At 39.2% G+C, this 27992-nt stretch overlaps 1 protein-coding gene across 6 annotated transcripts in view; it reads left to right on the top strand.

The window, feature by feature from the left end:
- The window catches only part of ARFGEF1 (ARF guanine nucleotide exchange factor 1), a 195764-nt gene that overhangs the window by 160643 nt on the left and 7129 nt on the right, over window positions 1-27992 (top strand). For 3 of the 6 annotated variants that reach the window (XM_032805003.2, XM_032805004.2, XM_032805005.2), the window contains 12 exons: window positions 660-750; window positions 1940-1980; window positions 2071-2240; window positions 4100-4251; window positions 4420-4592; window positions 6566-6726; window positions 7705-7835; window positions 10373-10502; window positions 12380-12515; window positions 12602-12740; window positions 18277-18349; window positions 23726-23855. In XM_032805003.2, coding sequence (XP_032660894.1) covers window positions 660-750; window positions 1940-1980; window positions 2071-2240; window positions 4100-4251; window positions 4420-4592; window positions 6566-6726; window positions 7705-7835; window positions 10373-10502; window positions 12380-12515; window positions 12602-12740; window positions 18277-18349; window positions 23726-23855 — 1527 coding nt within the window. Of the gene's footprint in view, window positions 1-659; window positions 751-1939; window positions 1981-2070; window positions 2241-4099; window positions 4252-4419; window positions 4593-6565; window positions 6727-7704; window positions 7836-10372; window positions 10503-12379; window positions 12516-12601; window positions 12741-18276; window positions 18350-23725; window positions 23856-25320; window positions 26043-27992 lie in introns of those variants that run through there. The other 3 variants (XM_032805007.2, XM_032805006.2, XR_012655356.1) reach the window with 3 other exon arrangements.

The raw sequence follows: 27992 nt of genomic DNA, 5'->3' as shown, positions 1-27992 counted from the left end.
TTCACTGTTTCTGGTTTTTATTGGTTTTGACCAGGATTTTCAGAAAGTTCCCGAAATGTGGATTTAGGAGCCTTAATTTAGGGGCTGATTTTTAAAAAATCTTGGCCACAGTTTCTAGCTCTCATAATAAGTATTTTCATTTATTTCTAGTTGTTTTTCTTTGTATTTTATGGTGTTAGGGACATTGCTCTCTGAGATTAGTTTTTCCTCATTTGCATGGAGTAGCCCTTCGCCAATCCTGATAGCTCTGTTCACTTGCTCCTGGCAGAATATGCAAATTCTCTCTCCAGGCACCAGACGCTATTACTAATTATCCAGTTTCAACACCAAAACTTCCAGAAAATGCTTCCAAAGATGCAAAAACCAGAAGAGCTAACTTGAAAATCCGATAGGACTCTTCCTATTTGCATTTTTTGGAAGTATTTTCTGGGAGTTTTGGTTCCAACAGAAATGGAATCTGGAGAGAGGATTCTCTTGAAGCAAGTTTGGGGGAGCAACCCCAACTCAATGAGATGACCAGTTTAACAGGTAAGGAAAAAATTGGTCTACTTGCCTTCATCGTAAATACAAATATATTCAATTATTTTGATACTGACATAAATACTTTCCTCTCTGTCCTCCTCTCCCCTCCCTTTTCTTTTTTTGATTGTTCCCTATAGTTGGAGGAAATGTGGACTGGAAGCAGATAGCGAGTATTCAGGAATCCATTGGAGAAACTAGTTCCCAAAGTGTTGTTGTTGCTGTAGACAGGTACAGTATTTAACTTCCTTCCAGCTGGATACCTCATGAACTTTTCACAGTATGGGAATACAGTAGATTCAATTAGTGATAGAAAAAATAAGTAGGTTATTTGGCTTCCCAGTAATTACAAAAATTCTGTATCTGCATCACCATATTGCAATGTCACAAAGTGCTTGTTTTTGTTTTATTTTGTTTTTGTGTTATTGCACAGTAGGAGTTGCTCATCATAGCAGAAGGTAGAAGGAAGGTTGGGAAAAGAGAAACAGGAACTGTTTACAGATAGTTAGTAATAACTGCAGGGGCAAAACTGAGGGGGTGTAAATGAAGCTGCTGCTGCTGTATAAAGTGTGATCCATCTTGATTTTCTATATAAATTTAAGAATAAATACTTCAGTTAAAATGTATAGATTTTTGTCTCCTTTATGGAGAAAAAGAGAGAGAGAACTACTGACACTAAACACTTTTGCTTCTCTACCCAATTACTGCATCCTTCTATTTCCCCCCTGACTAGTACTCATCTATAAGAATGCTGTCTTTGATATTTATTACCATTCTAGATTTTCCCTGAAAGTAAAGTGGAATCTTACAGGAGTATGTTGGTTTTTATTTTCAAAACTGCATCAGACAGGAACCTTTCATAAAAATCTTGCTATTTTATATGGAGAAGTCTGAGGCCCCCAGTTCTAAATAGTTTTCAAAATTGATAGCTGTATTTCAAAGTGGTATTCCTTTGAAGGAATGCACGAATGTCTAGGATTTAGGCATAATACACAAGACTGATGTCAGTTGTGGGTATTTACTGTGACCAAATACTTTGGTCAACTTTATATCATGTGGTGTCATTTGTAAATGTTGAATATTGACCCAAATCTTTCTGGCATAATGAAAAGTACTTTCTGATTTATATGTTTAAAATGCTGTGTTTCTTGGTATACTTTACCTTCTCTTGAAGTTTGCTGAGGGACAGCAGTTCTAAAATCTTACTAAGTATAATAAATCATGATTCACATTTTTGGTGAGATTTTGAGAATTTACCTGTCAAGTCTTAAATGCTTTATTTAAGGCAGTTAGATTTTTTCATAGCCAGAAATCTGTTTGGGCAATAGCAGAGCAGCAAAATAGTTGTGGTATAAACTATTTTTTGTAAAAGAAGCCCCTTTTTAAAATAATGAAGTTTTATAAATTGTGAATTTTTCAGAATATTTACAGGATCTACAAGGCTGGATGGAAATGCTATTGGTAAGTTTTACCACTTTTTATCTTAATCTACAAAGTAGCCTTCTGATAAAGCTTGGAAAGAATACTAAATGAATTTTGATTGTTTAATAGTGGATTTTGTCCGTTGGCTTTGTGCCGTATCTGTGGATGAACTGCTGTCTGCTACCCATCCTCGAATGTTTAGTCTGCAGAAGATAGTAGAGATTTCTTACTATAACATGGGTCGGATAAGACTACAGTGGTCTAGAATCTGGGAAGTGATTGGAGATCATTTTAATAAGGTATGTTTGCTAATCCTTACACTATTTGAATTGCTCACGCAATCAGAAAATGATTCCTATCTATTTAAAACCTTCCAAAACTAAATTTGAAAAATTTTACACCTAAATTCAATTCTAACTGACTGTCCTTTAGTATAGCTAGAAATAGAACATTAAAGAAGAAAAGGAAAAAGAATACAAAATCTACGGTAGAAGGGCTAAAGCTATCTATATTGTTCTGTTGAACCCATATTTGAACTGTCTAATTATTCTCTGTTCAGAAGGCTGATATATTCTGTATTAAATGCAAAGGCAGTGGCATAAATTGGCCAACTTGTTAATCATGGTTAGGGCCCTACCAAATCCATGGCCATGAAAAATGCATCATGGACCATGAAAACTGGTGTTTCCCTGTGAAATCTGGCCTTTGTGTGCTTTTACCCTCTACTTAATAAATTTCATGGAGGAGATCATCTTTGTCAAATTGGAGGTCCTGACCCAAAAGGGAGTTGCAGGTGGGTCACGAGGTTATTTTAGGAAGGTTGTGGTATTGCTACCCTTACTTTTGCGCTGCCTTCAGAGCTGGGCGACGGAGAGTGGCATCTATTGGCTGAGCACCCAGCTCTGAAGGCAGCGCTCTGCCAGCCGAAGCACAGAAGTAGGGGTGGCAAAACCATACCATACCAGCTCTGAAGACGGAGAGCCACCGTCAGCACTAGTGCAGAAGTAAAGATGGCATGATATGGTATTGCCAGCCTTACTTCTGCGCTGCTGCCTTCAGAACTGGGTGGCAAAAAGAGTGGCAGCTGCTGACTGAGGACCCAGCTCTGCATGCATCAGCCTAGAAGTAAGGGTGGCAATACCATACCATGCCATGCCATCCTTACTTCTGCGCTGCTGCTGATGGCGACTCTGCTTTCAGAGCTTGGCCAGCAGCTGCTGCTCTCCAACTGCCCACTCTGAAGGCAGCGCCACTGCCAGCAGCAGCACAGAAGTAAGGGTAGCAGTACCGCAACCGCCCTTACAAAATGCTTGCGACCCACCCCCCCCCAATAACCCCCCAAGTCCTTTTTGGGTCAGAACACCTACGATTACAACACCGTGACATTTCAGATTTAAATAACTGAAATCATGAAATTTACCATTTTTAAAATCCTGTGACTCTGAAATTGACCAAAATGGACAGTGACTTTGGTAAGGCCCTAATCATGGTATAGATCTAAAAATGGCTGCTGTAGGTGGTAATATGCGGTCATTGGGTGTTGTAAAAAGTGTTTTGTGTTTCTTAACTAAGCTTTGGCTGTTTGCAGTGTTGGGTTAATCTGTCGTTCTAGATTAAATGTCTTATTTGTCGTCTGTGTTTTTTAATACACAGGACCTTCGCTAGAACATGGGGTTTTGGATCCATGCGCGGTCCCGCGTTAACGCGGGGACTGCGTTACCATGGATTCCAAGGAAGGTAATTTAAATTTGGGATCCATGCGCGGTCCCGCACTATAAGCAAATTTGCACTATATAGACGCACGTTCTAGCAAGGGTCTGCTGTATTATCATTTTGACCAGTGAAGTAGCTCTAATGAGCTCATTTGTTTATCTTTAGAGAGCTCTAAAAGTTGGGATGTGTTCTTCAAAATACAGGTTGAATAGGTTAGGAAGTGAGAAACGTATTTGGTTAAGTACTGAGCCATGCTGCTGGTAGGAATTGATTGAATTAATAATTTTTTTTTATTTTGTATTTTTAACTTTGTATCTTAAGTTTCACTTCTGAATTTGTGATTTCTGCTCTTCCGTTTCCATCTTCAAATGTAAAGACAATTCAGACTCATTTCTTAAAATGCAGTTTTAATGCGAATGTGTGTTTTCTACTTCTACACTACTAGGTTGGCTGCAATCCTAATGAAGATGTAGCTATTTTTGCAGTAGATTCCTTAAGGCAATTATCAATGAAATTCTTAGAAAAAGGAGAACTTGCTAATTTCCGATTCCAGAAGGATTTCTTAAGGCCGTTTGAACACATAATGAAGAGAAACAGGTAATTATGCAGTTAACTGATTCACTTGGGAACATAACCACCAGCTTTTGGAATCAGTTATTTTGTCTGAATTGCTTCTGTAAAATGAAATTGATCCTTAGAAAAGTTCTGTTTTTTTAATCAGTACAGTAGCTTCAGTTACTATTTAATATTTTGTTTATAATTTAGGTCTCCTACCATTCGAGACATGGTTGTACGGTGCATAGCACAGATGGTAAACTCTCAAGCTGCCAACATTCGCTCAGGTTGGAAGAATATATTTTCAGTGTTTCATTTGGCTGCATCAGATCAAGATGAAAGTATAGTGGAACTTGCATTTCAAACCACAGGGCACATTGTCAGTAAGTACTGATGCATAATTTACAGATATCACTACAGGGTATATGGAAGCAAATGAACAGCTCCATTGTTCTTTTCAGTTTGCTCTAATTTTATTATTTGCCTAGCAGAATTCTCCTAAATACATGTTAAAACAACATTTCTCTGTTTTTACTGCTTCTTTAAAAATTTGTAGTTCACTGAGAATATATACTTCAAAAAGTAATAAAGTAACATGTTTGTCATTTGTCTTTGTACTCTACACTTAAGTTTTATAATAGAGCTATAAACATTTGAAAAGTCAAACTATTGAGAGACAATGAATTTTTTAAACAAGTTATACTTTTCTTCATTTTTGATTGTGAATTTAAAATTTTCAGATGTATTTCTTCAAGTATGTTGCATAATCACATTACCTGCACACCTTCCCTTTGTTCTCTGAGTTCTGGCCTAGGGCACTGTCTTAAAAGAAGGAAGTGAGGCAGTTGGGATTGTATGATCTTTTATGATCTTGGCTCCAAGCTTTCAATGTCAAAAGGGATTGCTTGTGCAACTGCAACAGGCAGTCTTCTCAAAGCTCTGTAATTCACTACTCAAGTGTGAATATGTAAAGCCAATACAACAGAACCACAAATACGGGGTGAGGGGAAAAGGCCTACAACTGATTACTGATACTGTAGTCTGTCCTGGGGGATGCTGTTCAGCTCTTAGTAAAAATGTGTTTAAATATAGATAGTTCTAAATATCAAGCCTTAACTCATTTAATTGTGGGCTTTCATTGCTTTAGAGGACTACATCAGTAAAATATACACCTCTACCCCGATATAACGTGACTCAATAGAACATAGGTTCACAAACAACATGGTAAAGCTCTGACATGCTGTTCTGAGCAGCGTGTTAAGGGTGTTGGGCCAGGCGAGGGCTGAGGGATTTGATAAGAGGCAAAGGGTCTCGGGGGCGCTCAGGGGCTTCCGCCCCCCCAACGTCTGGGGGGGCAGGAGCTTTGGGAGGGCACTTTTGGGGGCCCCGCAGTCCCAAAGTGGCCTGGGGAATTAGTGGGGGGCCGGGAGCAGCCTGTTCTGCTTCCCTCGCCCCGGCCCCAGCCGTGTCACTTGGGGGAAGGATTCCCCCCGCACTCATCAGCAGCGGCGGAAGCAGAGCAGCCTGGCCCCAGCCTGCTCCACTTCACCAGCTCCTAGCCGCAGCGCTCCACTTCCTACCAAGTGAGTATGGGGGCTGTCCTTTCCCCAACCTCCCTGCACTCACCAGCGGTGGGAAGCGGAGCGCCACGGCTGGGAGCTGGCAGAGTGGAGCAGGCTGGGGCCGCATCGCTCTGCTTCCCACCACCGGTGAGTGTGGAGGGCGTCCTTTCCCCAACCTCCCTGCACTCACCGGCGGCGGGAAGTGGAGCAGCCCAGCCCCAGCCAGCTCCACTCCTCCAGCTCATAGCCGTGGTGCTCCACTTCCCTCTGCAGGTGAGTGCAGGACCTTTCCCCAGCCGCCTCCCCCCCCAGTGACATGGCTGGGGCTGGGGCAAGGAAAGCGGAGCAGGCTGGGGCTCCATCGCTCCGCTTCCCACTGCAGGTGAGTGCTGGGGGGAGGCATCCTTTCCCCAACCTCTCCGCACTCACAGTGGGAAGCAGAGCACCGTGGGGGAAGCAAATTTGTTATAACACAGTCTCACTTGTAACGCGGTGAGATTTTTTTGTCTCCCAAGGACAGCGTTTTATTGGGGTAGAGGTGTATTATAAAAATACAGTGCCCTCTGTATGAATTAACAAAATATTTTTGGTTTTTGTAATAATTACACATTTAACAGAATCAAGCAGTGACACAAATCTGTTCAGCCATTTCTATCGCTTTGTCTTCCCTTTTTCGTATGCTAGATTCACATCTTGTTCTTTTAAAAATTATTTTATGGGACAATTGACATTTTGTTTGAAAATGTTTGAAGAATGCATGTGTTAATTTTACTATATATATGTATTTTTTCCAGCAATTGTATTTGAAAAACACTTCCCAGCCACCATAGATTCTTTCCAGGATGCAGTAAAATGTTTGTCTGAATTTGCATGCAATGCAGCTTTTCCGGACACAAGCATGGAAGCAATCCGCCTCATTCGCCATTGTGCAAAATATGTATCAGACAGACCTCAGGTATAAACCATACTTTTTAAATCATAAGTGTTTAATAATACTTTCATTACATAAAAATGTGCAGTTGTACCAGCTTTAAAAATTTGGCTTTAAATTCTGCAAGGGACTTTAAAGTTCAGGAGAGGGCAAGGGCTGCACGTTTGTTTATAAACTTCTTGATGTAGGCTTTGAACAAGTTGCACTTTGTGTTGGTTAATTTTCTTGGGACCTTCAGTGAGAGCTGTTGGGGCTTGGAACTTCTCAGTATCTGTTCCTTTGCAGGGAGCACCTTTTGCTAACATACCTATAGTGCAGGGGTCGGCAACCTTCAGCACATGGCCCATCAGAGTAAGCTGTGGGAAACAGTGGGCCACAGGGATGTGCTCGCCACCACTTCCTGCAGCTTCCATTGGGCAGAAACAGCGAACTGCAGCTACTGGGAGCTGCAGGGGGCCATGCCTGTGGACAGTCAACATAAACAAAATGTCTGGCTGCCTGCCAGCGGATTACCCTGATGGGCTGCATGCTAAAGGTTGCCAACCCCTGCTATAGTGGCATAGGTACAGGTGTCAATTAAAAAAATTACTATTATCCTCAAAGATGTCTCTATAGGACAGAATAGGAGACTGAGAGGTTAAATTAAAAGTTAAAAATGGTGGCTGAGTAGATCGTCCAGATGTTTCTTGCAAAATCTGTTTTTCATACCTTTTATAAGAATAATTTAAAAAGCGTTTAGTTTACCTTGACCACGGTATAGCTCCTAAGGTAGATTTTATTGCCATATTTTGTGGTATCATTTATAAACCTTAATACCAAATTGTAAAATACTGAATATAATTTTTCTAATATAATATCCATAACGGTACTTAAATTGTGCTTTATATAATACATTTATTCTAATATTATCTTAGTACTGCTACCTTCCACCAAAATAGTAAGTTTATAACTTGTAAATGATACTGTGCTTCTGCTACATTAATCATGTATTTGCTTCTCAAGGCTTTCAAGGAATACACAAGTGATGATATGAATGTAGCTCCTGAAGACAGGGTGTGGGTGAGAGGATGGTTCCCAATTCTCTTTGAGTTATCCTGTATCATCAATAGATGCAAATTAGATGTAAGAACCAGGTAACAATCAGTATTTGTAATTTAAATTTTCAAGTGGTTTTTTTTCTTATTTATGAGCCTTTAAAATTTTTTTAAAACAAGTGGAGGTAATTGTCTGTTGGCAAACATAACTGATCTGACTAAAATTGGTAACTTACATATTGGATTTAATTGCTGTCACTTTGGGAGGATAGGCAAGTGCTATAAATACATTTTAAAGGTGCTGAAACATTAATTTAAAAAAAACCTTTTTTTTTTCTCTGAAGAAACTTTTGACTTAAGTTAGCTTTGTTACTTAAGTTGATGAAGATCCATTGAACATGGATACATGCTTTTAGAATTATCATACAACAGGTGAAATACTTGACATTATGATATGGGCTTCTCTTGTATGTCTGTTTCTCTCTTAAAGTCTGTGATAGTCAAACCCAGTGCTGTGTTTAGTGCCTGTTCAATAAAAGTAAAACAGTAACTTTCCCTCCTTATGACGGAGGTTGTAAATTAGTCAGAATCATTCAGTTTTAATTTTGACACAGTAGGCCAACTGTGTAAACAACCAGTATGCCCTAAACTCTCGTTAAAATAGGAAATTAGTTAGGTTAATATGCCTTCCAAATATGTTTTTTCCCCTGGCAGTTTTACACATTATTTTGTTGTTGTTAAACAAATGTGAACAAATAGTGTAATAACCAGATTTAATATTTATAGAAAATTATGACAAAATCCTATAGGAATCCTTTCTGGTTTCTGTTGAATACTTTAATTTGCATATTTTCTTTGAGTATTTGCAAATTATATTCAAGCCAGAGCAGATATTGTAATCGAGTCTGCAAATTGGTAATTGATTGCAGAAAGAGATTGAAAGGGAGAAGTTATACAGTACTTTCCCACACTATTCTATTACTATTACTATTCTGTAATGTGTGTTTTTTTAATTGAAAATTTTAACAATGTATATGAAATGTTTGGATTTCCTTTTTCATAAAGGAAGTGTGTTTACAGTGTGTCAAATAATGAGATAGAGAAGTAAACTATATTTTAGATTTTTGAGGTTAATTCTTCATTGTCACTAACAAGAAACAACTCAGATTCAAATGTATCAGAAAGTACATTAGAATTTCAGTGACTGTAACAAACAACTTATACAAATATATTTGGCAATTTATAATTCTATATCTCTGTGATAAAGACTGGGAAGGAAAACTGTAAAGCCAAATTTAGGCACAGCCCTAAAAATCAAGAAATGTTGAAAGACATGCATGTATGTTTACTTGAAGGGCTCATTATTGGGATGCATTTAATTTTAATGTTTAATTTTTAATGTTCAGAATATAAAATAGATGAAAGGAAGAGGGTTTGTAAATGAGTTGCTGCTGCTTGCAGCTAAAAGATGACCTGCACAGGAAGATGGAACTGTATGCAATGTATTGCTTCCTTCTAACATATAAACACCTGGTATTTAAAATGAAGTACACTTGTTTTTACATTTTAAAGTATCAGAAATGTGAAGGCTTCTTTTCCATATTTGTGCTGTATGACTTGTTGGAGGTCAAAGACGTTGACTGGAAATATTCCCAGCCCTTAACTAAAAGGGTGAGAGGTGATGAATCTTTACTAGATACTTTCTGCTTAACTGTTTCTGGAATATTTTTACATTAAATGTGTTACTAGAAAAGTTTTAAAAAATCTTAATAAAAATAACTTCCTCTCTCAATTAGATTTCATATGCATGGTGTCTCATGTCACAATATTCCCAGTTCTCTAGACATCCTTAGTCTTCCTGGGGGGAAAAAAGATGAGACCTGAATTTCTCAATTAAAAAAATAAGTAGAATCTTTTAAAAATGCTTAAAAAAGCGGAGAATCCTGTGGCACCTTATAGACTAACAGACGTTTTGGAGCGTGAGCTTTCGTGGGTGAATACCCACTTCGTCAGACGCAGGTAGTGGAAATACCCACGAAAGCTCACGCTCCAAAACGTCTGTTAGTCTATAAAGTGCCACAGGATTCTCTGCTGCTTTTACAGATCCAGACTAACACGGCTACCCCTCTGATACTTAAAAACTCTTGTCTGTTCTAACGGAGAATCAAAAAGGGCACAACCCAATTGTTTCCCTTTTACAAGTCACCTTGAATATTTCCTAGCTTCAGGCAGCATTTGGAAAAGCTCACTTTTTTTAAAAGAAAATATACACTGATTTACCTTGTGGGTACCTCCATTCATAATATTTTACTGTAAATTCTGACAAGTTACACAAAATTATAAGGAGTTTATTCAGGTGAAATTTGTACCCTCAGTATTCTATCCCTTGAAATTAAACTTAAAAATCCTATTCAGTTTGAAGTGCTCATGAATGCTTGCTTTGTTTTCCAGGTGCCACTTCAATTTCTAAAAATATATTTTTTTAACCCATTGGCTTTATCACTCATTTTTTTTAAATAAAAACAATGTATAGAAACAGGTTTTGAATATTATCATTAGTGTAGCAGTGCCACATCTGTGGCATATAGTGTTTCTTTTTATGGTTCCTCATACTAGTGTGTTTTTTTTAATTGCAGGGGCTTAACAGTAATGTTTGAAATAATGAAAACATATGGCCATACTTATGAAAAACACTGGTGGCAGGATTTGTTTAGGATTGTCTTCAGGATATTTGACAACATGAAACTGCCAGAACAGCAGACAGAGGTAAAAAAACAAAACCAAAAAAACGGGGAGGGGGAGAGAGGTTGAGGGGGAGAGATTTTCATAAGATTCACAGCTAGGGGGAATAAATGTTCCTCATGCATAAAGCCACACCCATATGTCTTGTGAATCAGAATTTTTCACTTGTTGCTAGAACTATCTTAATTGTATTACTGTTCTGTTGAACGTACTCAGGATCTTTCTTCTTATTTGTATTGTAAACCCCATCTGTATAGTGAAGGATGATAATTCCATGTACTTGGTTATAATAGTTCCTTATTTTGCATGTTGGAAGAATGGTTTAGGAATTGGTAATTGCAGGAAGAAAGATCAGACACAAGGGATATGGCTGAACTAGGCAGCAAATTTATTAACTGATGTCATCTGGGAACTATCCGTCTGTAACCCATTCAGTGCAAGTCATCCTTCCTTTCATAATCTGCTCACCTGGTAGAGGGTATTTGTCATATGTTTCCAACCCATTTCTGGGATCTCACTGCACAGCATGCATATGAAGTTTATAAGGTGCTGGGGTAAAAGAGGTTGAGACCTCTCCGTACCAGACTTCAGGAGTTCCTATCCCATTCCTAGTTTCATTAGGGGAAACCTTCCTCTAGCTTCCAATTCCTGTTATCATGGAACCAGACTCCCTATCGAATGAGTACCTCCACTGGACACCTGCCAAGTTGCAACTTCTAACCTACCCACTAGGTCCTTGAGCTGCTGTAAGAAAGGCAAAAAACTCTTCCTATGCTGGCCTCTGGCAGTGAGAATAAAATTTCTTCCCCAATTTTAAAAAGGCAACTCGTTCAACTTCCACAGCAGTTTCAAAACAACATGTCCTCCCCAAACCCCAGGTGTGGGAGCTGTTGTTCTGGGTTGGGAGTGTGGGTTGCCCTCTCCTTTGGTACATGGGAACCAATGGGCTTCCAGCGCAACCCTCAAAGCAGCCAGTCAGCTAGGATGCTGCCCCCAGCAGGAAACCCACCTTTCAAATCCATGAGAAAGCTGAGCTCCCGTGAGCAGGATAAAATGGAAAGATCCTGAAAGAAACCACAGAGCCCTCTTCTCCCTGGAGATCCAGACAATATCTCTCCCCCACACCTCTGAGGTGGTGGGCCGTGCCACTTGCTTTTAAAAGCATTAGAGAAAGATCATCTAAATTCTGGTAATTTAGCAATTGCTTATTTCATGCATTTCAGCTGTGCCATATATTTTTTTTTATCCTAAAGTGGCAGATATAATAGGTTATAAATATGGTCAAGATATCGACTACTTTTGGAAAATATGTAGAGTTGATTTGTGGAAGGCCAGATTTTCTTTTTCTTTGTCAAATATTAAAATATAGAAAAGTTAGCTAATAGTGAGTGAGACTAAATTGATATGAGCATTCATCAGTGATTTACATAGTCTTTACATTGCTCTCAAATAGTAGCAAAAAGAAAGGGAGTTACTGTATGCTACAGTTGTTGTTATATCAGGTACCCTTCACATTTACATTACTTAATTTCTCCTTGGGATCAGGTTTTCATGCTTTCTTTGTTTATGCTTTTTAATGCTATCAATGGGTTAGTGAAGCTGATGCTCTTAACCTCACAGTAAGCAGGGTAAAAATGGAGAGACTGATTTTAGACCACCCTATCCTCCATATCCATGCAGCATTACATGTCGTTGTGGATAGTGGTTGCAATTTACTTTAGGGATAGCAGTAGAGATTAAAAATAGACATTAGGAAAGAGGTGGAGATGGAACAAGTACCCAGTAGCTCCCCCACTGATGAACAGAAATAGCCTACAAGTTAAAATAAGACTTACATGCATTCTTAATGAGATACGTTTGAAACTTTACAATAGTACACACCGTGCTATTTTTTCTCCTAGAAAGCTGAATGGATGACAACTACTTGCAATCATGCACTTTATGCAATATGTGATGTATTCACCCAGTATTTAGAAGTACTTAGTGATGTCCTTTTGGATGATATATTTGCACAGCTGTACTGGTGTGTGCAACAAGGTAAGACTGTACCAAGTTGTATTAGAGAATGCTAACATTTTATCCTGTTGAGTGCAAACAAACAAATGCACTATTTTCTGTTCCAGACAATGAACAGCTAGCACGATCTGGTACCAACTGTTTGGAGAATGTCGTCATTCTAAATGGTGAAAAGTTTACCCTAGAAATCTGGGATAAAACATGCAACTGCATGCTGGATATCTTCAAAACCACAATCCCCCATGCGTAAGAAAATTCATCTTTTTACTGTAAAATTTGTATTCGCTATTCTTTTTAGAAGATAATTTGGATAAGGGTTCCATGGTTTGAAATCAATTTCATTTTCTCTGGGTGACCAAAAAGTTGGGATATTATGTTTAGTGTTTTTAATTTTTTTTTGCTTATTTGTCAACAGAAGACTAAAAATAAATGGTCTTTTAGAACAGGAAATTGATTCAGAATAACAAGGGAATTCAGTGTACTTTTTCTATATATTGTAAATGTTAAACAACTATGTTTTTTAAAAAATCTTTGAAATATAACATGGGAGGTTTTTTAACAGGAATTATTGAGGTCTAATCAAATTTTTAAAATTACAGCTTCACTGAGGAAGAATTGTGTCTCCTGGTTTTAGTCACTTCTTCTCTTAGTCTTATTTATCGGTCAGTGGGCATTTCAATTTTTTAAGTACACATGAAATAATCTAACAGGAGTTTTGCTATAAAATATGCCAAGTGAGGTGTATTAGAGTAAGCTTCTTAATTTGTCAGGGAAGCCATATAGTTGATTCATCATCTTCACACTTGCCCCATTTTAATCTGTTTACTTAAAAACACCCTATCAAAGCATTAGATTGTGTCTGGTGGTGAAATGATGTGGATAACTGCTTGCTGAAGGCTGGAACGAAACTACCACCATGTTTTTTGTTGGTGTGACCGAGAGTAACATTTGTACCCATGTCGCCAGATGTGAAAAGCCAAACACACTAACCCATTGTGTCAGCTACCGTGTACATTTTTAATATGAACTTGTGCTAGCAGAACGTGTTAAGTCTTCATTTTCACCAAAGTACCAAGCCCCTTCACCGTTCTGTGCATTCATACAATCAGACATTGGCAGCTCCATAACAATTTCTGTTGTGGACATCTTATGGGGGTTCTTTTGCATTGTCTACTAAGCATCTGCTTTTAAGACCTGCATAATGCCTCACAGTTTCCCTTTTGCTGACATTTATGGTATTTTGCTTCTCAGGCTGGACACATTTTCGACGAATGTTGTGATTTTTCTATCACATTTTCCATATGTTTGTTCTCTTTTTCCTGTGTGTCTTCTGTCAGAGTTTCCTCAGGTTTTCATTTTGTTTCTTCTTGAGCTTTATAGGTCGAAATTTTTGTATTATCACAAGCATCCCTCTGGTCTCATTTATATTCTGTGGGAGATGTGCAGTCTTCCCAGTGAAACATCCATCTGTTTTATCAGTGTTTTTACATACAGTCTTCTGATCAGTATGTCATCTGCCTCATCTTCCAGGGCATATGAGGACATTTACTTGGTACCCATCAATGTTACTGACAACCCTGATGCAACATGAAACTGACCAAAATGACCTGTTCATTTTAGCCGTGGCTTCTCAGCAAAATTTATGACTTTCTAGAAGGGTTAGTGGAAATACTGACTCCATTTCCCTCAAAAATGAACTTCTCTTTGCATACTCCTTGTTTTCATCCTGTTTTTCTGCTGTTTCTGTTCCCTTAAACTACTTTATTTTCCTCCCTCCGTGCCTGTGGCTTCCATCCTCTTCCAATGGGAGCTGGGCCTTTGTGCTATAGCTCTTGTGACCTGCAGTGCAGTTTCTCTGCAGAGTCTCCTCTTCACGGAGTTCATATTATTGTCCTATGTTTTTGTCTCTCTCCTCTTTGGGCTGGGGCTTTTCCTGCCCTCACAGCTGTATAAAGAGCCTCAGCTCTCTCCTCTTTCTATTCCACAGTGCAGCCCTGACAACACAGCTTGTTCTGAATGCTGCTCCAGTGCTTGGGAATGAGGAAAACAACCCCTCCTTGCTCTGAGTAACTTCACATACTCTTTCTTCCTTTCTCCTTGTTCCGACACTGTTCGTTGAAGTGCAGGCAGAAGCAAAGAGCACAGAGGAATATATGGTTGCATCAAGGGCAAGGGCTTTATTACTAATAGCGTGGTTAGTTAATAAATTAGCATTTATTCCAGGTGGAATGACTTCAGTATTAACTCCTAGGTGCCTTCCAGCATACGAACTGGCTGCATTTGACCTAATGCCTTAAAAATAAGGGTATGACTAAAATGCAAGTGAAGGTGTGATTGCAACTCAGACAGGTACCTTTAATCTTGCTAGCTCAACTAAAACTAGCAGTGAAGAAGCCCATCCAGGCCCTTTGAGTACATAGTCATGTTGCCAGTTGGCACTGAAGTTGTGTCATAAACAGATAGCTAAGGGTTAATGTTTCTTTTACCTGTAAAGGGTTAACAAAGGGAACCAAACACCTGACCAGAGGACCAATCAGGAAACCGGATTTTTCAAAGTGAGGGAGGGAACTTCTGGGTGTGTTTTGTCTTTGTTCTGTCTGTTTGTTTCTCTCGGCTATGAGGGAAGAGCTTTTTTTTTTTCTATCTCCAAGCTTCTTTCTACCCTTCTGTTCCCAAGTTGTGAGTACAAAAGGAAAAGCAATAGGTTTATATTGTATTTTGTATTTACATGTGTGGAGTTGCTGGAATGTTTAAATTGGATATCTTTTTGAATAAGGCTGATTATTCATATTTTCTTTTAAGCAATAGCCCTGTGTTATGTCATCTTGATGCAGTGATCATGTCATGTGTTTTTTCTTTCTTTTTTATATAAAGCTTTCTTTTTAAAACTTGTTGGATTTTCTTTTCCTAGTTAAGGCAAGGGGATAGGAATCTCTGTGCCAGGAGTACTGTCTCTCTCAGGGAAAGACTGGGAGGGGGGAGAAGAAGGAGGGGGGAAGGTAAATCGTCCTCTCTGTTTTGTGTTTCAAGGGATTGAAGCAGGGAAATCTCCTAATATCCCCAGGGCGGGAAAATCTGGGAGGAAGTAAAGAGCAGGAAGGGAAGTGGGTTATTTCCCTTTGTCAGAGGCTCAGGGCATCTGAGTCTTGGGGGTCCCCCAGGGAAAGGTTTGGGGAGACCAGAGAGTTTATCAGGTGCTCAGAATCCTGACTGGTGGCAGCAAGAGAAGATCCAAGCTGGTAATTAAGCTTGGAGATTCATGCTAAGCACCCAGATTTTGGACGCTAAGGTCCAGATTTGGGACAGAGGCTTATTACAAGTTGTGCTGCTGTAATTTCACTGCTAGTTTTAGCCATGCTAGCTGGATTAGAGCTAGGGAGAGTATGCCTACCCAAGCTGCAGTTATGTCTTGAATTCAGTCGAAACGTACCCTAAGACCCTGTATTCTGTTAATAACCTTTGAACCAGCCAGCACTTTACCTCACACTATTTTTAATATTGGCAACTCAGTAAACCTGTTTTTATGTTGTATTTTATATCCCTCTAAGTGTGAGAAACATTGTGATTGCTTCAAAAGTTGTTCAATAGGCGAGTCTTCATACATAGTACTGGAATCTGCCAGTGCTTGACAGGCTCTCTTTGTCTATGTCTGTTTCTGGAGCTGGGCATGATATTCCCAGCTAGGCTAGACATACTCTCACTAGCTCTCATCAAGCTGCTTTGCTAAAAATAGTAGTGTGGCCACTCTAACATGGGCAGTTGCAAGCAGTGGCACAGGCTAGTCCATCTGAGTACAAACCCACCCAGACTCTGTGGACATGCATGTGTGGTGGCTAGTCCATGTTGCTGCTTGCCTGTGCCAATGCTACTGTGTCTACATTACTCTTTTTGTATGCTAGCTCAGTGAGCGCTAGTGAGAGACTGTCTGCTCGAGCTGGGAATCCCACTTCTGGCTCCAGGTGTTGATGTACTCTTTGTTTTCAAAAGTGATTAAACAATCCTGAAATAATACTACTGGTCTTTCTTTGAAAACTTTCTTTGCTGAGATAACTAAAATAATTACTTATCACTTTTGTGAAGAATCATGTGGGTAGCCAGGTAAAATTGGTGTCCTGGCATACTTGCAAAGTCATTGAGTTATTAATTCTTCAATATCTCAATTGCTTTTGCAGAAATCATTGCCCTACCCTTGCTCCTGTAGTTATGCAACATGGTGAGAGTAGAAAAATCCTGCAGTGAGCCCCACCAGGCATGTGCACACACTTCGAAGTATGTCACAGGCATCAGTCTCTGGTGCCCTGGATGGAAGTCATCTTTGTTACAAATCAGAAGAAATAATACAATCTGTACAATTTATAATGTTATTTTAGCTGAAGCCATACCCTCAGGTATGCCAGAGCAGAGTTTGGCATAGCTGAGATTGATAGAGGCAAAATTGCCCCTCCTCTTATCCTGGTACTGGCCAGGAGCTGGGAACTAGCTCCTGGCAAAAATTGGAACTGTCTGACTCAGGGGTAGGCAACCTATGGCACGGGTGCCAGAAGCGGCACGTGAGCTGATTTTCAGTGGCATTCACACTGCCTGGGTCCAGGCCACTGGTCCAGGGGGCTCTGCATTTTATTTAATTTTAAATGAAGCTTCTTAAACATTTTAAAAACCTTATTTACTTTACATACAACAGTAGTTTAATTATATATTATAGACTTACAGAAAGAGACCTTCTAAGAATGTTAAAATGTATTACTGGCATGCGAAACCTTAAATTAGAGTGAATGAATGAAGACTTGGCACACCACTTCTGAAAGGCTGCCGACCCCTGGTCTAACTTCTGCAGGCACTTAATAGCTCCCAAAGTCCATTATGCCAGTGAGAATTGTTAGAGTGCAGCATGCTCTGGGCCCACTCTTTCCCACCTCCTTTCACAGGTAATGATGGTGACTGGGTAGCATAAAACCAACTACATTGGCTTTAGCCATCTCTGTTCCAGAAGGATTCCCTGCTACCCCTTTGTGACAACTTTCTGCCTGCTTTGTGTTGCCTGAAGACTTGTTTGTGACTGGGACTTTTGAGATCTGGGTTCAATTCCAAGCTCTTCCATAGACTTCTTGTCTGTTCTAGTCTTGTCAAATCAATCATTTAATCTCTCTGGATTTTAGTTCCAATTCTATTAAATAAGAAATGTTAGTATCCACTTTTCCCACCCTTTATCTGTCTTGCCTATTTAGGTAATAATGCTCTCTGAAGACCTTACAATGTGCATGTACAGCACCTGCCACAATGGGGCCCTGATCTCAGTTAGGAAATCCAGGCACTGCTGTAATACAGATAACTCACAAGGGTATTCTTCAGTGTTTGCAAAGTGATTTGACATCTTAAGGTGAAAGTTAAGGATGTGCAAAGTATTACTGTCGCTTCTGCTCTGTATCAGTTATAAAGTTTACAAATAACACCAGAGATTTTTTTCTTTTTAAAGCTAAGAACTAAAGTAGTTATAGTTGGAAAAGTGCGAAGTAAACATTTTTGCTTTTATTTCTTGCATATAACGGAAACAAATTATATTTCAAAAACAGTATTTAAATTATAGATTTCTGGAAGTATCTATTAACAGAGTGTATTTTTGCCTCCATTTTTTATTCATTTTTCATGCCTTTTATCAATTTAATTTCTAACAATACTAGACACAGGGCGACCATTGCATATGAATGCGTGTCTTGTATGTAAGTATCTAAATATGTGATTTGTGTTTCAAAAGTGCTGAGTGTGTGCTCTTTGTGTTTTCAAGGCTGTTGACTTGGCGACCAACAGGTGGAGAGACTGGCCCTGTATCACCATCTGCTGTGGGAGAGAAACAGCTGGTATGTTTTGTAAAATGAGTTTTAATTTTTTTTTAAAGCTTTCACAGGTCTGCCTTGAGTATATATTGTTGTTTGGAACAAGTAAAATGTGCTTAGTTTAGATCCAAATTTTGATGTGGTTTGGTTAGAAATGCTTTTCTAGATAATGTACTTTAAAAAACAACAACATTCAGTTGTCAAGAAAGTGTTTTTTCAGTCTGTTTATGCAGTGCTCATACATTGTGTTGTGCAGAAATAGGTAACCTATATTCCAGTACATGTGCACGTTCCTGATAACCCCCATATATAGTGGTGTCCAGGCTCCTTGGACAATGACATTGTTTTGATTTAATTTAAGTGAGTACATTTATCTTTTTAGCTAGGCTAACACAATAAAATCAATCACAGAAATCATTGCACTTCAGTGATTTTTTTTTTTTTTTTTTTAGGGTTTCTGTCAGATAGTTTATATTCTTATTATGAAACATTCATTTAACAATAAATGAAGTTTGTAGCCCATCTAGTCTCAAAGCCTTGATGGTATAAACTGACATGCTGTTGTTTCTTTGGATTTGCATAATTATGTGACTAAGGGCTTGAGTCCCATTGATTTCAATGGAACAGCTCATGCTCTTTAAATGAAGCACGTGGGTAAATTTTCATAGGACATGGGCGGCCTAAGTCTCTGCATGGGTGAAAAGGTCCATCTGTCTGGATGCCATTGCAGGATCAAGGTCCAGAACAGTAACACTAAGGCCTGGTTTATACTCGTTTATACCAAATTTAGCAGCATTAAACCGATTTAACCCTGCACCTGTCCACACAATGAAGCCCTTTGTATTGATATAAAGGGCTCTTAAAACCTATTTCTGTACTCCTCCCTGACGAGGGGAGTAGCGCTGAAATTGGTATTGTCATGTCAGATCAGGGTTAGTGTGGCGGCAATTCGACGGTATTGGCCTCCGGGGGTATCCCACAGTACACCATAGTGACCGCTCTGGAAAGCGATCTGAACTCGGATGCACTGGTCAGGTAGACAAGAAAAGCCCCGTGAACTTTTATTTCATTTCCCTGTTGGCCCAGCTGGAGCGCTGGATAACAGCACAGGCTGGCGCATGCAGTCCCAATTCCAAAAAGATCCAGCATGGAACGTAGGAAGATACTGGGATGCTGATCGCTGTAATGGGGAGCAAAAGCTGTTCTATCAGAGCCTCCATGTGCCAAAAAGACGTATAATGCCAAAGGATTGGGATAAAAATCTCCAGGTCTATGAAGATCTAGAGGCCACAGCAGGTACTCAAACACAGTGCTGCGTCGCGTGACAAGCGTAATGGAAAGTGCAAGATCAAGTGGACGGCAAAGCTGACGGCTCCATGGAGGGGGGAGGGGGGGGACTGAGGACTCAAGCTATCCCGAGGAACCCCAGGAGTTCGCATCCGCACGGGAAATAGCCTCTATTAGGCATTCTTGTGGGCTGCAAGCTGCGGTCCAGCCATTCCTCTGAACGGGCTCACAAACAAACCATGGGTTCCAGGTTCAGGGAATTATTCTAGTTACCCACTCCACCTCCACTGTCAGATTTTAGAACAAGGGAAAATAGAAGTTCGTTCTCCAGCCTCTTTTCATGCAATCCATATTCTACTGATGCTGGTTGGTAGACAGGTGCTGCACGCTAAACAGCAGCATCCTCTCCCCCCCCTTCCCCGTGCAGAGGGTACACTTTACAATATGACTACGCCCGCCTCGTCAACGTAGTCTGCCTTGAGTGGCTCCCTGGGTGGCCTCATTTCTGGGATGATTTGGAGTGGTTCTCAGGACGGAGGCCTGGGCAAAAATGGGAATGACTCCCGGTCATCCCTTCTTAAGCTTTGTGTCCTGGGAAGATCACAGTTCTGGCAGATCATGCATAGGGGGGCTAGGGTAGACCAGTCCCATCAGTAAGCAGCTGGTAGGCTGAGATCCTCTTCCCACCCCTTTCATCGTTGAACGGGAGATTCTGGACTGGAATCATCAGCAAGCAGGAGGCTGTGCTCCCCACCCCGCGACTCTCAATCTACTTACTATAAATGAGTAATGGAGGGATGCCTGGGCCTGGAATCATAGGCAGCAGGAGGCTGCCTCCCCTCATTTTATCCTCACTAAAAAGTCAGTGTTCTTATTCTAGCATTCTTTATTAACTTTACACATGGAATGGGGGAATAACTGCCCACTAGAGCTGGACACCCCAGGGAGAGGGGTGTGGGGAGAGGAATCCGCAAACGAAGTGGCGAGGTTGCTAGAGGGAGGGACCCGCCAAGGCTTCCTACGAATGGCCAATGCTCCAGCCATCATTTCCTGTGGATATCTGGGGCTCTTGACCTCCGCGTGAAGCGCGCTCGAGCGGCTGTGCTCTCTGGTTCTCTAGTAGACTTGCCCCATATTCTAGGCAGGACTGACTCTATTTTTAGACAAAACATAAAGAAGGGAATGACCTGGGAAGTCATTCCCATTTTTGTCCATGCACCCCCGGCCGACCTCAGCGCCCATGACAGCAGCAGACAGTGCAATAGGGCTGGTAACCATCTCTGCTACCTTGCAAAGGCAAATGAATGCTGCTGTGTAGCACTGCAGTACCGCGTCTGTCAGCAGCATCCAGTACGCATACGGTGACAGTGAAAAAAGGCTAAACGGGCTCCAGGGTTACCATGCTATGGCGTCTGCCAGGGCAATCCAGAGAAAAAGGGCGCGAAATGATTGCCGTTGCTTTCACGGAGGAAGGATTGAGTGACAACATTTATCCAGAATCACCCGCGACACTGTTTTTGCTCCATCGTGCATTGTGATCTCAACCCAGAATTCCACTGGGCGGGGGAGACTGCGGGAACTATGGGATAGCTATGGGATAGCTACCCACAGTGTAACGCTCTGGAAATCGACACTCGCCTCGGTAGATGGACGCACACTGCTGAATTAATGTGCTTAGTGTGGCCACGTGCACTCGACTTTATACAATCTGTTTTAAAAAACCGGTTTCTATAAAATTGGACTAATCCCGTAGTGAACTTCCTCCATTTCTCTTCATGGGGTCTAGTCATGGCAAAACACAAATGTGAATTGTTTCATTTCTGGTTGTATTAGACCTCTAGCCAATACTCTCATTCAGTGTTATTAGATGTACTTGCCACATCTTGATGTGCGTGAAGTACTTTGAACGTGAAAAGCACTATATAAAATGATAGATTATGGCAATATTTTTGAACTTTCAGTCATTTGAAATTATTAGAAATAAAGCTGAAAGTTGTACAATATGTAAATAATTGAATATTGCACTGGATAGTCCTTAATCATTTGAATAAACTAAAAAGCTGCTGTTGTCCTTTTAAGTGTCACAGTGATGTTTTATAAAAAGCCCAGAGTCTGAGGCTTTGTCTTCATTGCAAAAAATAACGTGTGTTTATGTCAAATTAGCTATCTGAATGTCAAACATGTACCTTTTTCAGTGAGGACGTAGCCTTAGATCCTGTGGTATGGTTTGCAGGGATTTGTGGATTTTCATGATCCATCAGCAATTAAGTTTACTCAATTTTTTAAAATAAAGCTGATTCACAGTTTTCCTATGAGGTAGGTAGAAAGTCTTTATACTCGTGTTTTCAGATGCATAATCTGAGAGACAGTCATTGTGACTTGCCCGTTTCGTGCAGTGAGCGAGGCATCAGCAAAAACTGGAAATGAAATCCAGAAGTTCTGACTCCCATTCCTCCGTAACCAGTAGAGCACTTTACCTCCCTTTTATTTTGTATCCAAATGGCCCTCTTGTCTTAGATTGTTCCTTAAAAATGTTTTGAGTGCAACTGTCAGGGCCGGCTTCAGCGTTTTTGCCGCCCCAAGTGGTGGGGGGGAAAAAAGCCTTCAGTCTTCGGTGACAATTCAGCGGCAGGTCCTTCCCTCCAAGAGGGACTGAGGGACCCGCTGACAGACCCAGATGTGCCGCCCCTTTCCATTGGCCGCCCCAACCACCTGCTTGCTGGGCTGATGCCTGAAGCCGGCCCTGGTAACAGTGCTGGGTATTATACACGATAGTATAAAATCAAACATGCATTCATATAAAATGAGGAGAGGAGTTGTCCACTGTTTGATGAATACCCAATCCTGGTGACTATTATTGGTATGCTGTAATTGTTTGTAAGTGTCATATACTTAGATTGAAATCATGTTTGCATTTACTGGACAATAGACACTGGAAATATTTGCTTATTGAAAGGAATAATAATCACACGTCTATATAATCTACTTCCGCAGTTAATGATAGAATATTCATATTTCTATATTAAATTACATAATTTAATATTTCTACCTCTTCCCATGAGTACTTAAAAATGAAAGGCAGGAGTAGTCTTAATGGTGATCAACAAATAGTGAAAAAATGAAATAAAATTCTTCAATTTAGTATGCAGAATACTCAACCCAGCAAGAATAAGGAAGCTATTCATATAATGTAGCTGCTTTTCTCTTTCAGATCATCCCCAAGTCATAGATCTTATCTTGTCAGCTCTTCTCTTGTGACTCCCCTGTTTTTTAGTATTCCTGATATACATATCCCAGAAATCTGCTGAAGCAGCTAGCTATCAAATAACAATAATAATAATAATATTTAATAGGACATTTACCTGACACTTCCATCGGCCAAGCCAACATCTTGCTGCAGTAGACTTCTGTGATTTATACCCACCACCCATCATGAGGTGATCATTCATGACTTCTGGGGACTTGAAGCAAATAAAGATTAAAGTTCAGATATATTGCCCACTTACTCTTGCTATCTGAAGCATTCCAAGATCTGCCACTTACATCCCTGTGCCTCATTTTCACCCATTTGTATATTGGAGATTGATGCTTCATTGGGTAGGTCTAAGAATTTGTAAATAAAGCACTTGGAAGGAAGGTATAGAGCAATGCCAGGTTTCAGAATTATGCTACAGTTTAATGTATTTTAGTTAATCCATTGAAACTTGAATTAAGCTTTTACTTGATATGCTAGTACATGGTCCACTGAAGTATTTGAAAATGGTAAAAAATGATTGTAAGTGCAAAGTATTCTCTTGATTTCAATATATAATTACATATTTTATCTTAGTTATATGATTATATTACTTTGCTCTATATGCACGTATTTGAGAAGTTGTCTGTTCCTGTCTTGGTGAACCTTATTACTTGAATTGGTTTTCTCCCAATTCTAATATGAAAAACTCCTATAGTGCATATTATTGTGATTATTTAAAAAATATAATGAAATAGAAAACTCCTCAGAAATGGTGGTTGTCAGTAAATTACAGTTACATTGTATTGAAAGTTAACCCGCTGGTGAGTTTCTGTTCAGTTTATTTGATGTACCAACTGTTGGGTTTATTTTATTTTCAGGATACAATATCACAGAAATCTGTAGATATTCATGATACTGTTCAGCCAAGATCTTCAGATAGACACCAGATTCAGCCCATTGCGGGGTCCACAGCAGGTGAAGAGATCAGCAAAACCAGACCTACAGCAAGTAAGTCTTTCTTTCTCTAAATAAAAAGAGGAATGCTTGGTAACAGAGGGTTTTGTGTTTGTTAAAGTGTTTCTCAGCCTGGGGAGGGGGTTGGGAGGGGTCTCAGAATGGGTTTAGGAGGGTCACGAGTAAAGGAATGAAAAAACATTTGTGTGCCAGATCAAAGTATATTTTTACACAGAAACAAACTATAAGTTCACTTTTTACAAATTAAGAGTCTTACAAAGTTCTTCAATGAGATACTTGTGCTTGTTTTGTACCAGCTAATTTTTTATGTTGGGTTGAATTGAAGAAACCATTGAGAATCCTCATGTACATAAGTATGGTGATGTATATGGGATTAAAACTTTCAAAGTTTCAGTTACAAGTTCAGGATATTCATGCTTCTAAGCCATTCAAAACATGCAAACATCTTCTGAAAGAAATGAACACTGAAGCTTTTTGTCAGATGAAAACTTGATCAGTTTATCTTGTAGGCTTCCTCAAGTTCTGCAAACTTGACTTCTCTTTTGTTGATCTGATTAATTATCCACCTCTCACCATGTTCTTCATAATCGGCTGGGAAGTAATCCTGGAGCTGCTTTTTAAGTTCAAGTATATGTTCAATCATAATGTTTTTTAATTGTTTTATGTCCACACTCTTGTCATCAGCAATTGATTTAATGAACTTGTAACTCATAGGAAATGTCTCGAAGTTTCCACTCTGAAACTGAGTAGACCAGGCTCCAAGCTTCTTTCCAAAGGCTCTTGCTTTGTCTCCCAACACAATTATGGTTTTGTGCTGTCCTTGAAAACTCATGTTTAACTCATTGAGATGATCAAAGATGTCTGAGTAAGCCAATTGAAGAAACCATGAATTATCCCAGAACGATTTAGCAAAAGGAGTCCCTTGATCCAGTGTGATCATAAATACTTCAGCTCGCAATTCAGAAAGTCTGCTTAACACTTTTCCCTCTAAGAGCTATCTCACTTCAGTGTGCAAGAGAAGACTTTTATGAAGTGCACCCATTTCATCACAAACAGGCGAGCTGAAAGAAATAGGCTTTTTTATGAAAATCACAACTTTTACAGACTCGTCAAGTAATGCAACTCAGAAAGCATTCGTTTTGCAACAAGTGCTTGCTGATGTAAGAAGCAGTGGGTCCAAATTGCATGCAGCATAATTGTTCTTAATCTTGCAGCAAGCCCGCTGTTCTTGCTAGTCATTGCTTTGGTAGCATCGCTGCATATAACAATACATTTTTTCCAATCGATTTCAAAATAATTTGGTAGCTTAAGCAAAAATGTTAAATAGATATTCATCAGTCATGTGGCTAGGCAGCACTTTACAGAAGAGCATGTTTTCCTCAACGGTAGCATCTGAATTGTATCGAAGGAAAGCTAAGAACTGTGCTGATCCGGGAACATCTGTTGATTCATGAAACTGAGCAGCTAGGAATTCGCTCCATTTTAACTTTTCTTTCAGCTGCTCTTGAATGTCATCAGCCATTTCATTAACATGCCTCAAAACTGTATCATTTCATAAAGGAGTAGCTTTAAGTTTATTTGCCTCTTCATGGCGGAGCATGCTTGTAACAATGTCTAATGCCACAGGAAATGTGAGATTCTCGGCTATTGTATGTTCCTTACATGTTTGGACAATACAAAGTGACGTGAGATAAGAAGCTTCAAGAGCATTCTTACTGATATTCCTTGTATTTGGCATCAGTGATTGCTGGCTATTCAAGCTGTTCCATTTTCTCTTTAAAGAACTCAGGAGGCTTGTTCTTTAACTGTAGATGTTTACTTTCCAAATGCTGACTTAATTTCAAAGGTTTCCTGCTTTCAGCACTTAGCACTTCAGTACACAACACAAAGAGGTTTATTTTTTGATTGCTGTAAAACTGTACATTAAATAGCTGCAATCATATTTTCTGCACTTTGCCTTCTTCACTCCTTCATTCTGCAAAGTACTTGCTTGAGCCCTTTTTTTATCCATTGCACAAGAAGACCTCGCTGAAAAGTGCACATAGGTATTTGCTAGCTGCAAAGAATAACAATAAAAAATTACTCTATATTAGGGCTGTCAGTTAATCACAGGTAACTCATGCAATTAAATAAAAAAAATTAACTGCAATTAAAAAAACTTTATCGCGATTAATTGCACAGTTAAACAATAGAATACAAATTGAAATGTATTAAATATTTTTGGTTGTTTTTCCACATTTTGAAATATATTGATTTCTATTACAACACAGAATGAAAAGTGTACAGTGCTCATTTTGTATTATTTTTATTAAAAATATTTGCACTGTAAAAATAAACAAAAGAAAAGTATTTTCCAATTCACCGCATAAAAGTACTGTAGCAATCTAACTTACAAATGTAGATTATTTTTTGTTACATAACTGCACTCAACAAGAAAACAATGTAAAACTTTAGAGCCTACAAGTCCACTCAGTCCTACTTCTTGTTCAGCCAATTGCTAAAACAAACAAGTTTGTTTACATTTACAGGAGATAACTGCTGACTGCTTCTTATTTACAATGTCATCTGAAAGTAAGAACTGGCGTTCGCGTGGCACTTTTATAGCCAGCATTTCAAGGTATTTACGTGCCGGATATGCTAAACATTCATATGCCCCTTCATGCTTCAGCCACCATTCCAGAGGACGTGCTTCCATGCTGATGATACTCACTAAAGAAAAAAAAGCATTAATTAAATTTGTGACTGAACTCCTTAGGGGAGAATTGTATGTCTCCTGTTCTGTTTTACTCACATTCTGCCATATATTTCATGTTATAGCAGTCTCAGATGATGACCCAGCACGTGTTTAAGAACACTTTCACAGCAGATTTGACAAAACACAAAGAAGGTACCAATGTGAGATTTCTAATCTGAGAAGGATGAGGTGTGGAGCATGCTTTCAGATGTCTTAAAAGAACAACACTCCAAAGCAGAAACTATAGAACCCGAACCACCAAAAAAGAAAATCAGCCTTCTGCTGGTGGCATCTGACTCAGATGATGAAAATGAACATGCATTGGTCCAGTCTGCTTTGGATCATTATTAAACAGAACCCGTCATCAGCACGGACATATGTCCTCTGGAATGGTGACTGAAGCTTGAAGGGACATATGAATCTTTAGCGCATAGGGCACATAAATATCTTGTGATGCTGGCTACAGCAGTGCCATGTGAATGCATGTTCTCACTTTCAGGTGACATTGTAAACAAGACTTAGGCAGCATTATCTCCTGCAAATTGTAACTATACTTGTTTGTCTGACAATTGGCTGAAATAGGACAGAGTGGACTCATAAGTTCTAAACTTTTGCATTGTTTTATTTTTGAATGCAGTTTTTTTTACATAATACTACGTTGTAAGTTCAACTGTCATTATAAACAAATTGCACTACAGTACTTATATTAGGTGAATTGAAATATACTATTTTTTTGTTTTTTACATTGCAAATATTTGTAATAAAGATAAATAGAAAATCCGCACTGTACACTTTGTATTCTGTGTTGTAATTGAAATAATATATTTGAAAATGTAGAAAACATTCACAATATTTAAATAGATGGTATTCTATTGTTGAACAGTGCAATTAATCATGATTAATTTTTAATGACTTGACAGCACTTCTCTATATATTTGCATAAGTTTGAAATATTAGTTTATTATTCATAATTTACGTAATGATATTTAAGGTAAGGGGTCACAGTTTTTTATAAAGCCCAAAGGGGGTTGTCAGCACAAAAAGATTGAGATATGCCATGTTGAAGATATTACTTAATGGATATATGACTTTTAATTCTCTGTGGTGAAGGCAAAAATGGAACAGTTTTATAAGGAGAAAAATACCTTGGGTGAAATTTTTGCCCCTTGGAAGTCAATGGGAAAACTCCCATTGGCATCCAGGGGGCCAGGATTTCACCCTGTGTTTAAAAATCTAATTTGTAACTTAAAGCAAGATTTCTTAAACACGGTATTTGACTCCTTATAAAATTATTATAAATTAGTAACTTAATCTTTCTTTCCTTGAATTTAATTTTTTGTGGAGGATGTAACATTATAAGCTAACACTAGCTGAGAACAAAAAATTTTCATTCCTGCCCAGAGGAGAGCTAGCAAATGTTACAAAGCAGCCTCTAG

The sequence above is a fragment of the Chelonoidis abingdonii genome, chromosome 2, assembly GCF_003597395.2.
Source record: "Chelonoidis abingdonii isolate Lonesome George chromosome 2, CheloAbing_2.0, whole genome shotgun sequence".
NCBI classification, from domain to species: domain Eukaryota; kingdom Metazoa; phylum Chordata; order Testudines; family Testudinidae; genus Chelonoidis; species Chelonoidis abingdonii.
This window is presented reverse-complemented; position numbering and strand designations above follow the sequence as displayed.